At 29.7% G+C, this 15,556-nt stretch overlaps 4 protein-coding genes and 1 non-coding gene across 6 annotated transcripts in view; 1 reads left to right on the forward strand and 4 right to left on the reverse strand.

Moving 5' to 3' along the window:
• Window positions 1–717: 717 nt before the first annotated feature.
• LOC113363327 (probable asparagine--tRNA ligase, mitochondrial) lies at window positions 718–2,311 on the forward strand. The gene is given in 5 exon segments (XM_026605822.1): window positions 718–886; window positions 957–1,722; window positions 1,725–1,943; window positions 1,946–1,983; window positions 2,051–2,311. Coding segments are annotated over 5 exon segments (1,416 nt in total). The 5' UTR covers window positions 718–754.
• A 142-nt stretch (window positions 2,312–2,453) lies between these two features.
• LOC113388872 (E3 ubiquitin-protein ligase Bre1) lies at window positions 2,454–6,493 on the reverse strand. 2 transcript variants are annotated; one of them, XM_026626011.1, is made up of 16 exons: window positions 6,430–6,493; window positions 6,161–6,347; window positions 5,903–6,091; window positions 5,628–5,833; window positions 5,459–5,564; window positions 5,213–5,376; window positions 4,968–5,141; window positions 4,649–4,906; window positions 4,338–4,580; window positions 4,130–4,269; window positions 3,904–4,057; window positions 3,650–3,820; window positions 3,390–3,581; window positions 3,111–3,303; window positions 2,939–3,033; window positions 2,454–2,867 (listed from the first exon to the last, which is right to left on the reverse strand). In XM_026626011.1, the coding sequence occupies exons 1-16, from the start codon at window positions 6,472–6,474 to the stop codon at window positions 2,583–2,585; spliced, it is 2,802 nt and encodes a 933-aa protein (XP_026481796.1). In that variant the 5' UTR covers window positions 6,475–6,493; the 3' UTR covers window positions 2,454–2,582. The 2 variants fall into 2 exon arrangements, with proteins under 2 accessions (XP_026481796.1, XP_026481795.1); XM_026626010.1 differs by having other exon boundaries at window positions 3,650–3,835.
• A 1,448-nt stretch (window positions 6,494–7,941) lies between these two features.
• On the reverse strand, window positions 7,942–9,856 carry LOC113378767 (zinc metalloproteinase nas-13-like). The gene is made up of 5 exons (XM_026619364.1): window positions 9,754–9,856; window positions 9,050–9,195; window positions 8,366–8,564; window positions 8,168–8,301; window positions 7,942–8,085 (listed from the first exon to the last, which is right to left on the reverse strand). Exons 1-5 carry the CDS (start codon window positions 9,854–9,856, stop codon window positions 7,942–7,944), a joined length of 726 nt encoding a protein of 241 aa, XP_026475149.1.
• Window positions 9,857–12,102: 2,246 nt separating this feature from the next.
• On the reverse strand, window positions 12,103–12,264 carry LOC113364486. Its single transcript, XR_003366176.1, has one exon. It is a non-coding gene; the product is annotated as a U1 spliceosomal RNA (small nuclear RNA).
• Window positions 12,265–15,002: 2,738 nt separating this feature from the next.
• Window positions 15,003–15,556, reverse strand: part of LOC113378776 (E3 ubiquitin-protein ligase Bre1-like) — a 3,785-nt gene continuing 3,231 nt past the window's right edge. Inside the window, 1 exon segment of the mRNA XM_026619374.1 lies at window positions 15,003–15,026. Coding sequence (XP_026475159.1) covers window positions 15,003–15,026 — 24 coding nt within the window.

Below are 15,556 nucleotides of genomic sequence, written 5' to 3' on the forward strand. Positions count from 1 at the left end.
AGTTTTAATTTTATTTCATCCTAATCGGATACAATACATATATATTTATTGCTTACATTTTATTAAATACTGTTTTTGACAATTATAAGCATTAGTGCATTTTAGACATATAAAATATGAATTCACAGTATATATTCATAATAATTTATTTGAAAATGCACAAAATTATTGTTAATCTTAAAATAAGTGAAAATCTGGCGCCAAATTCTTGCTCACCTTACCAGAAAACTTGACAGAAATCCTGTTTAAATAAATACTGGCGTCGGGTGCACCGGACTTAACATCCTTGAATTTTTCTTTTATAATAAGTAATAATTAAATTTATATATGTTTTGAAGCAATTTAACATACCTTAGTGAAGAATTATAAAGTTAATTTTCATAAAGTTGAAATAACATTTGCTTTTTTTTTAAATTATTCCCAAATTTGACATTTGATAAGACAGCGTTTGACGTGAACAGTCACCTTCTTATTGTAAAAAAGCAGGAAAAAATAAATTAACTTAATAGTGTATATTTAGTAACTAAAAAAGAATAAAGCATATAACTAAAGTAAGAATATATGAATAAATATATATATATATTTTTTTTCAAATAATTTGATTTAAATGACAGTTTAAACAGTCGTGTTCTTATTGGCAAAGTTCAAGTCAGTTCAAAGGCGCAAAATTCAAAATCAACTTTTTGACACTTGCTTGTTACTTGAATAGTCTTCATGCAATGTCTGCATTGCCAATAAAGTTGATATATTAAAAATGTTTGTGCATCGATTAACAAAACTTACACAATTTAGAAGTCTTTCAACGTCGACTTCTAAATTAACTGCAAATTTAAACATCAAGTCGCTACATGATGAAAATAAATTAGGAGAAAACATAACCATAAAGGTTAACTTTTATTTCTTATTTCTCTATATTATATATGTGTTATTGTTTTTTTTTAAAGGGCTTTTTTTAGGGTTGGGTCAAAGCAATCCGAAAAATGAAATCAACAGTTTTCCTTGATATCAACGATGGTTCTTGTAACAATGTACTCCAGGTTACTTTACCCGCTGAAAAGAAACATGAGCTAGTTACTTACGGAGCTTCTGTAGAAGCTATCGGACAGTTAGGTTTGACGCCTAAGCAACAATTAGAGCTAAAAGCCAATGAAGTTAAATTAATAGGTAAATGTGCAGTCTCTGACAATTACCCATTCGCTCCAAGAAAGGTTTATCCTCCTGATTATGTCAGAAAGTTTTTACATATGAGAAGTAGGACTTCAAAACAATCTGCATTGTTAAGAGTTAGAAGTCGAGCCACTTTAGAAACTCATAACTTTTTTATCAATGATAATTTTGTTCATGTGCACACTCCTATTCTGACGTCAAATGATTGTGAAGGAGCTGGGGAGGTTTTTAGGGTACAACCAGAGAGTATGACCACATTGAAAATGATGGCTAAAAAGGATGTTCCTTTAGATCAGGCTTATTTTAATACTAAAGCCTATTTAACTGTGTCCGGACAGTTGCATTTAGAAGCAGCAGCGCATGGACTATCAAATGTATATACATTTGGCCCCACTTTCAGGGCTGAAAATTCTAGGTCAACATTACATCTTTCTGAATTTTACATGATAGAAGCTGAAAAAGCTTTTGTAACGAATTTATTAGATATTACCAAACTTTGCGAAGACATGATAAAAAGTATAGCAGAAAAAACATTAAGTGCTTGTGAATCAGATTTAAAAAAATATCAGATGACAATGATGTCAAATACGATTGGATAAATAAAGAATTTGGTGTAATGGAATATGATGAAGCTATTGATATTTTATTGAAAAGCAATCAGAAGTTTTCAACACCTGTAGAGAAGAACCAAGCGTTATCAAAAGAACATGAATTTTATTTAGTACAACATAATAATAATATTCCTTTGTTTGTTATAAATTGGCCAAAAGAAATTAAATCTTTTATATGAAACAAAATGAAAGTGATGAATCCAAGGTATGTTAATAATTCTGAAATATTGAATACTTTCTTTCACATTACAAAGTTTTATAAATTTTTTCAGGTTGCAGCCTTTGACTTATTTGCTCCTGGAGTTGGTGAATTAGCAGGAGGAAGTTTAAGAGAAAATAATTATGATTTATTAAAACAACGATTACCAAATTCAGATAATTTTGAATGGTATTTACAACTGCGAGAGTTTGGTAATGTTCCAACTGGAGGTTTTGGATTAGGTTTTGAAAGGCTTTTGCAATTTTTAACAGGTATTTCAAATATTAAAGACACTATACCATTTCCTCGGTGGCCTCATAATTGTATGTTATGAATATATTAAATGTATTTATTATTAAGTAGAATGAATTAATTCTTTATATTTTGTTATTAAATATAAAGTTGAATTTTACAAAATACTCAATTTCAATATAGTCCTGAATTTTGTTTTTACTAATAAAACGAAGATTTGTTGGTAAAAATTATATTTTTCCGTATTCATAATAAATGCAGTCAATATACAGATTAATATATCATAAATATATCAAAAAAATAAAAACACTGAAATAAAATTAATTGGATTAAAGGATTAAAAACAATTTCCTTTAAGTAGATAAATAAAGTCTATGATAATCATTGGCACCAAATGCACAATTACATTTAGGACACTTCCTCTGTCTTGTTTCATATCTTGTTCGCAAACAATCCCAGCAAAATACGTGGAAACATTTTGAAAGCACTGCATCCTTACGCTTAACTTTACAAGAGGGACAAGTTAGAGTTTCCTTGTACTCTCTTATTTCTTCTAACATAACTTCATCGATAGATGTACCAGCCATCTCAATTTTCTTCATGCGTTCTGCCTTTCTTCTGAACTGAGCTAATTCCTCCTATAAAATAGAATGATTTTGATCATTCTTAATTCATTGTTACTTAAATTATTTATAATAAAATATCAAACCTGAACTCTCTTCGTCTTGTAAGCTTCTGCTTCTAGTGAACTTGTTTTTTCAGCTACAACTTGTTGTGCTTCTTTCATTTGAGAATGGTATTTTTCTGGAAAAACATGTTACACCTTCAGTTATTTCTTTAATTTTTTTAATTGCAAGTGCTGCTGCATAATTATTACTCACCTAAATGCAATTTCAAATCTGCTGCACTCTGAGCAGATTCAATTGCCTTTCGTTTATGCATTTCCAAAGCCTGTTGTCGCAACACTAATTCTTTTTCAACTGTTGTTAAAGTATTTTGGAGAATCCTTTCCTTTTCTTCCAACTTTCTTAAAACTACATTCATTGCTTCAATTTGAGTTTCTCTTGTTGCTACCTGTAACAATGATTAAAGTACATATTAAGACCACTTTTACCCGGTCATTAAAATAATATTAAAACAAAAAATGTCATATTTATTACCTGTTCTTGAAGAATCTGTTTTTCTTCCCTTAACATTTTGTGCAGTTGATTGGCTTTGATTCTGTCCGACATTAATTTGAAATTTGCATCATCCTTTTCTCTTAATTGTTGAACAAGCCTTGAATTCTGTTCCTGCATATCTTCAAAAGCTTGCCCGGTGACTTCCATCTCATTCAATAATGCCTCTTCCTCCTGGTAGAGTTAATAAAATTTAAAATTATTCAAATACGACAACGGTACTTAAATTATCTACTACAAACCGCTGATCCAGCAAAGGGCCTATTGTAATGACTTGCAGGCCAAGCACTTTCTGCAGGTGCTTTTTGGGATGCAACTTGTTTTTGCAGTTCATATTTTTGTTCCTCAAGTTGTTTGATTTTTTTTAAAGCATCCTCATCTGCCATCTTTTTCCTTTCATCCCTTTTATTATCCTTAGAAAAAACAGGCTGAAATAAGATTCAATTTAACATAGAACATAAAACCATATTTCTCTATTATATAAATAAAATAGTACCTGTATTTTTTTCAATTGCTGTTTCAAATCTTCAACTTCGGCCCTAGCTTTTTTCTCAGCAGCCATAAGTTGAACTTTATCACGTTGTTCTTTACTAACTCCTTTGTACATATCAAGCAGTAATTTCATTTCTTTTTGATCATTCATTGCTTTTCTAAAAAAAATTTAAAGACATTGAACAACCTATAGTTATTGTTAGTTATTAACATAATAAACTATATCATACTTCAATTGAGCTTTCAAATCTCTGACCATATCTGATTCAGCAATTTTTGCTTCTTTAGCTCTTTGTGCATCCCTTTGCTCCTTTTCAGTTTTACCAGGTTCCTTTTTAATTTGAGCACCACCTTTATCTTGTTTTGCGCCCTAAAAAAGTAATAAAATAACATTAATTAGGACTACAAGTTTATTTTATAACTCTTAGTTATTCTTACTTCTGGATCATCCTCCTCTTTCTTGACACATTGTCCAGTATTTGCTTCATCTTTAACTGGAGTATTTCCAGTATTATGTGCATCAGTTCCACTCTCTTCTTTTATGTTATCCTTAAAAGGACCAGTGGTACTTCCTCCACAATTTGTACCTTCTTTCTCATGTTTAATTTCGGTATCACCTTGGTTTTGAGCATTATTTGATGAACCGATCCGCGCTGTGAGGTCTTCAATTTCCTTTTTCAACTATAAAAGAAATAAATATTATAATTTAAATATATATATATATATATATATATATATATATATATTACCTTAGGTATTTCAGCATTGGCATCTTTATATTTTCTTTTATAACGTTGCACTTCGCCCTTTAATTGACCATTGTGGTTTTGTAAAGAAGTGATTAAATGCCTCATTTCTCTATTTATGGGTCCAGTTTGTTCATTTGCTGCCAAGTTTTGCTCAAATTCAATTCTCAGCATTTCATATTCTTTTCGAAGTTGTGCTAAAACATCCTCCAGTTGAATCATCTCTCCTCTTAATTTCTTTTGCGCTATTAATTCTTCACTCTATTAAATATATATTGTAAGAAATAATAGATAATAAATGATGAATGTAATTTATACATACCTCCATCATTTCTATCTGTCTCAGATGTTGATTTTTGCAGGTTTGTAATTGCACTCTGGTTTCATCTAATACTGTCTTGATTTGCATAGATTCATTATATAAAACAGAAAATTGGGATTGTAGACACTTATATTCTGTTGTTTCGACAATAACCGATTCTGGTAATTGTCTTATCTGAAAAATTCAGGTTTCAAGTCAATTCTGAAAAATATATCTGATTCTATTAAGTAAAAATGGGGACATACATCCATTTTTAGCTTCTCAACTTCTTTCAATGAATCTCTGTGCTGCTGATGAAGTTTATCAAGTTCTTGTAGACGATTGTTTGCCAATTCCCTATATTCTTCTAATTCCTTGTGTAAATCTTCTAATTGAGAAGCTGCCACATTAGTTGTTACAACACCTTTACCTTTAAACATGAGATAATAATAAATAAAGAAACTTATAACGAATAACATAATGATTTCTTAAAATATTACTATTTATCTAACCTGCATTTGAAGATTTATCACTATCACCATGCAATTGATGATAAGTCTTCAATTTTTCTATAGCTTCTGCTAAATGATTTTCTAATTTGTCATTTCGTGATCGCACCTACAAATATTCATAGAATTATTAGAATGATAATAGGTGCTTAGTTTTATTAAAAACACAAACCTTCTGTAACTCATACTGAAGATCATCAATTTGATTCCTTAGTTCTGCCGCTTCAGTATCTTTGCCTGTAACAGAATCCTGAAGTTCTGATGTTTTTAAGCACATTATATGATGTTTCTCGTGCAAAGATGTATTTAAAGATTGTAGATTTCTATTTTCTGCCTGTACATCCATAAAAGCTTGTTGTAATGTCTCATCAAGATTAGCTGTAAAGTACATTTAATAATGAATATTTATCTTTATTTGTTAAGAATTTTTAATTCCCAATCAATTACCTGCACCTTCTTCCTCTTTCAATGCAAGTGTGATCTTTTCATTTCTCTGCATCAATCTATCAAATACTTGTACAATTTTTGCCACGGCACGCTTTGATACTTGAACACGATTTGCAAGTTTATCATCTAATTCTTCTTTGTCCCAAGTCGATAATTGCATCAAGAAAGATGTAGTAGCCTCATTTTCATCTGTAAACATATTAAATATATTAATTTATGTACCAAAAGTAAATGTGGACAAAATGAAATGTTGGTTACTTTTATTTTCTAATTCATCTGCTGTTTCGGCATCAAATCTTTGTAACAATACTCTTATATCCTCGTTTAACTGATTCCAATATCTGTTCACAACGTTCAAAACAGCATCATCTTGCGTTTGTCTTTTTTCTAACTGTTCTATTCTTTGCCGCAATTCAGCTTCTGATCTATGCCTTTGTTCAATACGCTGAGAAAAATTATAAATGATCATATGAGCAACTTTTATTGAATTAGAAGATTTGTTTACGTTATTCTAACAAATAAGTTACCTGTGCTAGCTTTTTATTTTGAAATTGCAGTACTTTGATATCCATTTCTTCAAGGTAGATATAGGGCCTATTAAATGAGGTTCAAACTGAACCTTTTTTATGGGAGGAAGCCCGGAGCCCCGGGATCTTCAGCCGGCCTCTTTGCCATGTCGGGTTTTCTACCAATTTTTCCTTTCGTCTGTTTCAATAAGTAGAATATAAAAAATAATAACTTTAATCAAAAAACAATCTAGTCGTTTCGATATAATTAAATGTCACGAATAATGATCTATGTATGATTTATTGTTAGTAAATATGGTAAACTAAATAGTATACACGGTTTAGTGAACTGGACCACACAAAATCGATCTTTGTTATTTAAATACGTACATATATAGTTTCCTAAGCATGTAAATAATGAAATGTCAAGCGACAACTAAGCGGCATCTGCCATTTTGTTAGGGACACACCATAGATGATCACAACGCTTTTGTATAGACCATCTCACGTAACACATTTTCTCTATGGATTTGTTTGTAAGGGCTTTGGCACACAGCAGTGAGTCATGAATGATTTTTTTGAGAAATTGTTTTTTTTGAATATTTTGAAAAAATTAGTGGTACATGGAAATCGTGCCTTGAGGGAAATTGCTGGAACTTCCCGCACAAAAATCAATATTTTTTAAAAAAGATTTTTTTTTCAAACTTTGAAAAAGTGGATTTTTGAGAAATTTTAAATTTTTGGAAGTTTTTGAACATTTTGAGATTTTTTTGATGCCCATTGAAGTCAGTTGACCCATACTATCAATAATGTCGAAGACGTCGAAGTTTTTTTTTGAATCATTCAAATAGTATACTCTGTTCTCAAAAATTGCCAATTTTTAGATTTTGAGATTTTTGAAAACTTTGATCCCCATTAAGTCAAAACCCATACATCAACCATGTTCCTCATCAATACAAGTGAATTTTTTTGAATCATTCAAATAGTATACTCTGTTCTGTCCAAAATTGTCAATTTTTACTATTTTTCTTATATTTGGAACAACGGACCTGCCTTGCAAAAAATAATCAACACGTCTCCTCATCAATAGGAATTGATTTTTGAATCATTAAATCGGTTATCCGTGGTCTCGAATCGTCGACAAAAATTTCTATCCGCACTTACATATATAAAAACACACGCACACTTATAAATCGTTTCAAACGTAAAGATATGCAAAATATTTGCATTTTTGATTTTTTCGATTACTAGAACTTACCCTTACGGATGTTATAATATTATATCTCAAAATATTAAATGTGAGTATCTTGTCTATTTTGATTTAACACTTTTATACTAAAAAAAGAAACTTTTCAAAGTAATTGCTTATTTTATATTTTAATGCAAGTTTGTACATTTTTTATAAATTAATTATTTATGCTCAATATTAAATAATGTCTTCTTATTTTACTATATGTGCATATATCACTTCTGGATTCGTATATTTTTCAAAACAGTGAGGGTTGATGTTGTTTTTTCCAAAATACGAATCCATTATTGAAATAACCAGGAAGTCAGCGAAAATTCAGGTTCAGGATTATTTTCGCGATTTTCACATTCGGTTTTGTACATGGCATTTAATTTTGCTATATCTGCATCACTTAAATGATCTCTTTGTCCTATTTTGGCTTCAGCTTCCTGAAAATCAAATACAAACATTGTAATACACATAAACTTGACTCTTACCTATATATAGTTACTTTACCACAGTTCAACTTACCAAAGGTTCTATAGTAACTTCACCATTTTTGGAAAATGCCTTCGAACTATAATGCATGATACTTGTATAATCGTATACTTGTTCATAGCTGGTCACAACAGTGTCGTTGTATTTTTCAAAATTATTTTCTCTACCTGAAAGAATCAATAGTTTTTTTTAACCTCTTTTCCGGGTTTTAGGATCATTAAAGTCTCTTACCTTCCTGAATGTTTTCCCAGTGTATTTTGACATGATTATCTCTATCAGCAGCACTTTGCTGATGGAAGAATCCAAGAGCATGTAAGAATTCGTGAATGATAATTCCACGATGATTGCAACCAGGAACTTGTAAATTGACGACCTGGCCTCCTGATTGTCTTCCAACTGAAGACCAGCAGCCTGGTCTGCTACTTCGGATCTGAGAGAAATAAAAATCAAAATTAGGGGACAAGGATTTGAGGATGCTGAATCATTTAGTTAACTATGGTAGTGGACAATTTATCCTTGGATAATTATAACCAACCATATGATGTTGATATTGGGAGCTGGAAACATTTTTGCAAAAGGAATTCAAGATATCATAAGGCAATCCATTCTGAGCTTGATGGGAATTAAGTCAATTGCCAATGTGAATTATGACTTATTGTTGAGGACAATTTTTATAGAAATTTTATTTTTACTAAGATGAATCATAAGAATTTACCATAATAAAATCACGGTCCGTTAATCTGAACGGACGAATCGAATACACGTCTTGTTATGATATTCCTGGATGGCATCCAATACTTTTTCTATATTTTCGTCACCTGTAAAAATGAATATTAATAAAATGGATTTTTAACAACATGGTTTTCTATTTATAGTTATTTACTGAATTCTAGTTCCGTTTATAAAATAAGGGACAATTCCATCTTTCCATCTGTATTTATCACCACGTAGACCATTTTTGCCCAAATCACCAGAAGGTGGTAAAATATCTCCTTCGATCAAGCCGCTCATTTCCCAGGCGTTTTCGTCTTTGGATGGATCCCATGTTGAAACCTTGTCTTCTGCAAACATAAAAAATAGTTTGGTATCTTCAAGAAGTAGAAAATGCTTGAAATTACATGAGTACAAATATGTAAAGGGTCCGCCATCTATTTTTTTTTTTTTTTTTGGAGCCATTTAGATTTTTTTCGCAGCCATTTAAGAGTTAGACAGCCATTTGAGCGTTTTCAAATAAAGTTGGTCCATTATTAACTGGAAGAACTGTACTTCGAATAAAAAAAGAAATTTTAAAAAAATATTCAGTAGTTTTTTTTATAGCATTTTAAAAAATATATGGCGCGCCCTATATGTAGTGTAAAATATGAAACTGAGGCAATTTCCATCTGGCAAAAGGGAATTTAGTAACATCTGGTACAAGACAATTTAAAAATGTATGGTCTGAAACTTATGACGTAGATCAGTTAGATGAAAATAATATATCCTATTATAAAAATATAGGTAGGAATTAGACAGTATGAATGCAATTCATGGACTGTCAATAGTATTTGGAAGAGAACGGATTTAGCAATTAAGCTTGAGATACAAATCCATAAATCACAAGTACAAAACAATATCAGTACCTATTTCTTTAGCCGTTTGTTCGGAGACGTAGTACCCTGTATGTTCTGGTTCCGGAGGAGTTACTTGCTGTCCACGTTTGTAAGCCTGGCTGGCACCACACATTACGACAACAAACAAAAACTTTTCGAAAACAAACATTGCAAACTCACAAATTTTACTATTAAACTGGTAAATTTACTCGTTTCGCCTAAGCACTTAAGTCAACTATTGTCAAAGTTCAAAGAATGTAATGTTATATACCTTTAAATTATCAATTCTTTTATTTATCGTCGTCACGTATTTTGCAACAGGATAACTTATACGTAAAGTTAATGTAATAAAAATACATTAAAATGATAATTTAAATTTGTTCCAGTTGCCGGTAATGCATAAATGGGTCAATGTTGTTGTATGATAATAAGCAAATCAGAATGTAAATTAATGGATTAGGACTTTAAAGTAAAAATGATAAACTAATTTAATATTTTGAGTATTGAACGAAAAATTTGGCTGTTTACATTTTACATTGATAAGTTATTGCCGAATATAATTATTTTTAACTTCTTGCAGGCTAAGTTATAGTAATCGTTCAAAAATCGAAAAGTTTTGCATATATTTACGTTTCAAAGGTTTCTGACATTTTGGCATATATATAGAAAAAATTGATATATGTGTATGTGTGTGTAAATGTATTTCGAGATTATCCGATTTGAATGATTCAAAAAACATTAAATACTTATCCATGGGAATGCGTTCTGATTAGCTTTTGTCCAAGGCAGGTCCAGCTATTTCGAAGAACTGGACCAAAAGTGCGAAATATAGCATATCAGTTTTTGAAAGAACGGAGCATCCGATTTGAATGATTCAAAAAAAACATTTTACTTGGTTTGATTGGAAGGATGAATGAATAAATTTGTGGGGAGCATGCCTTAATTAATTTTTTTCAAAAAAGGCGATTCTTTCACCATTTCAAAATTCTCCAAGAAATCTCATTTTTTCTACGGTATGGGAAATTCCAGCAATATGCTTAAGGCACGATGCCAGGTAGAGGTTTATGGCCTGCAGGGTTTAATCTATATTAATAATTATTTGTAGTACCTAAACCAATCTGCTAATTTTGTTGCCTCAAATCATTCTGAATCGTTTGACACCAAAATTGCAAAAAGTGTGTGTGTGGTAAATCAAATGTGACTTCAAAAATTTAAAATCCATTTGAAAAAACTCCATATTTAAGGCTAACACCTTAAAGACAATAAAAAATTATTTAAACATATAGTTAGTTATTATAAACTTTTAAAGATGTATTCTTACAATATCTTATTGTTAGTAAACTTATTTTATGTATAATTTCTATTTCTCAAAAATAGTTGATGTTAATGAACTTCAATTTAAAATAGCAACTCCATGTCTAGGGTATGAAAAATATAGGTTTGTATGTCACAAATCATCTGAGATTTTCCGCAAATCTCAAAATTACATTCTTTTATAAACAAAAACAGTGTGAATGACCATCTCGCAATAAGTTTATTTTTCATAAAATGAAATTCTACGCTTTCTGTCTGGATAATTACGTATTAATTATGGTTTTGAATATCCATTTTAAATGGCTACTAGACTGTAATACTATACTTTTATCAAATGAGCTTGCATAAAAAATAATAAAAATAAAATAGGCATGAAAATATTAGAAAACATAAAATCGCCTTTGTATTCTTTTTTACAAAAATATAAAGATTATAATAACTTTTCTCAACTAAATGTGTACTTCTAAAATTCCGTAGGGTAAGTTTTTGTAATGGGCCGAAAATCGAAATTGAAAATTTCACATTTCTCGACGTTTTGAAGGTTTCTGAAATTTTGGCATACCTCAGAGAAAAAATGGATTTGTGTGTATGTATGTATGTATGGATACAAATTTCCAGTCACGTTTTCAGGCGCACGATCAACCGATTTGAATGGTTAAAAAACATTCGATTCCTATTGATAGGGAGATGAGCTGATTAGTTTTTGGCAAAGGCAGGTCCAGCTGTTACGGAGATAAAGAGCAAGATGAATGCGAAAATAGATCAAATCCACTTCGAATGCTTTCAATCACTCATAAATTAATTTTTTATCATGGATTAAGTCGTTTATTATTTACACATATCGGGAAGTTTATGTAGCTTTCCTCAAGGCAAAATCCCAATACTACTAGTTAATCTGACACTAGTATTTGCTTTTCTTTGCAAGCGAACTTAGATGATATTGTAGGCAGCTGTTGTATTTGTTTATAAATCTTTGTATTTGAGGCAGAATTCTCAGCATTCTTATTAATTTATACACTATCGACTTTTGTATAAATATTTCTTCTTTCAATTACTACTTTTTTACCGGGACAGCGCGTACGCAGTCCCGACTACCAAAATTGCACGCCCGATATACCCCTTTAGGGATAATCGCAAGGATATCTGCTTAACCCAGGTGCAATGGCTAAGCCCATCCCCGGAGGACCCGCCTTCTTGATCACGGGATCCTAAGCGCCAAGTAAGTATGCTCGGGCGTCTGATGTTTCACTATGTCATATCGTGTTAACAGCATACGAAGAGTGCGGTGAGACGAAGGACGTACGAGACATCTAGTGGGCGATAATGGGATTTGGGGGAGTGGATTGGGTGAAGTTTGATCTTGGATTATTTAGCTGACTTTCAAACCTATCTGTTTATTATAAAAATGATCATTAGTGATATGATTAATAAATGTGATTAAAATAAAATAGTTTCGTATTCATGACAAAATTACTGTTTGCAATTTGAAAATACATACTATCTTTATGTGTAAATTGATATAGAAACCAACATTAAACAAATTGTATATAATTGTCCTTTTATCTAGATTTTTCGGGACTATTTGTAGAAATATGCTTTGTGAATATGAAAATGCGAGATGAAAAAAGTATGATATCCTATAAATATGAAAAGCCAACTATTAACATTATATATCTTGGTACGGCTCCAATAGCAAAAAATACAAATATTCTACTTACATAATATCAAGCAAAAAATTGTAGAAGTTTATAAAATCTTGAGCAGAACATATTTATACTAATATTAGCTATGGAATTTGCTACTTTTTGTTTATTCTGGTCGCTATAATGTGGCACCTGTTATTCAAAATTACAATACAGCAATCATAGTCACATATGAGCTAGGTGAAAATACAATATTTGTAATTCTAATGAATTTGTAAAGATGATGAGAAAAATAGTATTCTTGCTCTTATTATTACTGCAGGTTTTTGGTGTGAAAGTGCCATGTTTTATCTACTCCTTTGGCCTTTATAAAATTTGGTTATAGTTTACATTTTACTTTTCACAATACTATCACCACATATCTTATGACATTCTCAATTTGTTGTATTTACCTTTTTAAAGAAAAACCTACCTGGTAATCATACGTACATTTTTTTGTTCTGATTCTTCCAAATAATTTGATATCGATGTTTTTTCTGGTGTATGTCCATACCAGTTTTCTTTTCATTTCAATTTCACACAAGTTTTCCAGTAGAGTCCTTTCTATCCTTTACAGTACTTTACTTGCCTTATCAATTTTTTTTAAAGCACCACATTTTGAAACATCTACCTGAAACATTTCTCTATATTGTTGATGATTTTGTTTAGTTTTATAAAAACTTGATATATGAAATATATATATTTTGTTTCGATGTAATAGCCTACTTAGAATTTAGAATAATAGCCTACTAGATACAGTAGAACTCCAATTATCCGAATTAATGAGGACCGGGACCCATTCGGATAATCAAATATTCGGATAATCGGAGTTTTTTTTTTTAATTGCCATTGGAGAGAAAAAAAGTTACGTTTTGATATTGCACTATTTTTTATTGAATTAAATAAAGAAACATGACATTTTCACATGTTTTAAATATAAATAAAATGTACTTAAACGAGTTAAAAAAAAGTACAAGTTAGAAATAAAAATCATTGTTTTGTAACATCTCCGTCAAATCTAAACAAACAATGTGCCTACACTGGCTTTGCTGGTGGAAGAATAATAGCGCACTTAGAGTTTTTTTGGACAATTTTTTTTTCTGAAAGTGATTCGGATAATCGGCGATTCGGATAGTCGAAGTTCGGATAATTGGAGTTCGGATAGTCGGAGTTCGGATAATTGGAGTTCTACTGTATAGAATTTCGATGAATAGCCTACTAGATATAGATATGAAATATTTGATTTTTTTGAAATTTTTAATAATAATTTTAATTTATTTTTAGGACATTATACTGTATGCTCCTTGAATTATGAAGGACTTCATCGTCCTTTATCGTATCTTTAGCGTTTTGAACAAAAATATTTTAAAATGTTAGCACATTGTATGAAGAACTTAATTTCTATTTGGGGTAAGTCTTAGTAATAATAATTTAATTGGAAATTATATATGTATATATATATACATATATATATATATATATATATATATAAAATACGAAAGTTTAATTTTTCAAGAATAAAGGTTTTCCGAAAAAGTTTCCTTTTAACTACTATAGTAGATGATAAAATTAAGTTTAGTGCAACTTCCAATTATATTTTTATTTTTAAATATTTTGACACATATAATATATAAACGCACATAAATTTATATATATATATATATATATATATAAATCTATTTTATAGATAAACCATAACCTGTCTCAATAGTGGATTTGAATTTTGTCATATTGAACAGATTTACGCAAACAACGTTATTTTTATTATATACAGATTTAAAAATTATTATGTATACATCAACATATATATATATATATATATCGATTTTTTCAATAATTTTGATATATGTTTACAAAGTCTTCAGGGCAACATATTATCAAAACTATTTCAGACATATTTTATTTTTCTGAGGAATTTCGGAGTTTTATAGTACAAAAATGTAAATTTTATGTAATATTTATATTTCTATTTGATGTATTTTCCTTCATATTTATTATTTATCATTACAAATTACAATTATTTTTGCAATCTAACGTAACATATAACAGTCATGTCGTCTTCAGTGAAACTACTATTTGAAATGAAAATAAGAAATGCTGAAAAGTGAATGAATTATTTTGTTTTAAAAGTTTTCATATAAAATATATTTTACCCTGATTAAATGTCGTCGATAATTTTTTTTTTAAATTTCTATGGGTTTTAATTAACGTAACTTCATATATAATTTTTTTTTCATTTCTTTATTAAAAAATTATTAAATTATTCAATTTTATTAGAACTATTTATACAGTCTCTTTCTTCAGGAACTGTTAAATAAAAGCATTTGTTCTATTTATAAACTTTATAAGTAATTCAAATATTGGGGAATAAATTTGATTTTTTCAGAAGCCGGAATTATATATATATATATATGTGTTGTGTGTGTGTGTGTGTGTATGTGCACAATTCATGACAAATTGAATTTTCAAATAAACCGCTGCTGAATATTTTTATGTACGACTGTAATAATGCTCATACTCAGACGGAATACATATATACATAAAAAAACCACTTAAAATATGAAAGTTTTTTTTGAATTTGCCATAAGGTCATGTCGGTCAACTTTACTGTTATATATATATGTATATATATATATATATATATAATTTGTAATATTATATAGATGTAACATCGGCCAAACATAAAATAGTGTTTATAAACATTATTCGTCTCTGGTTCTTGGAAAAATACAATATATTCTGAGAAACATATGAATATTATCATTATACATGTTAAGAAACTGCATATATTGTTAAGTCATCTCATACATATATTATTCATATCTTTAAACATCTTT

The sequence above is a fragment of the Ctenocephalides felis genome, unplaced genomic scaffold, assembly GCF_003426905.1.
Source record: "Ctenocephalides felis isolate EL2017-DRISC unplaced genomic scaffold, ASM342690v1 CF-g0.4_SCAFFOLD_00845, whole genome shotgun sequence".
Classification (NCBI taxonomy): domain Eukaryota; kingdom Metazoa; phylum Arthropoda; class Insecta; order Siphonaptera; family Pulicidae; genus Ctenocephalides; species Ctenocephalides felis.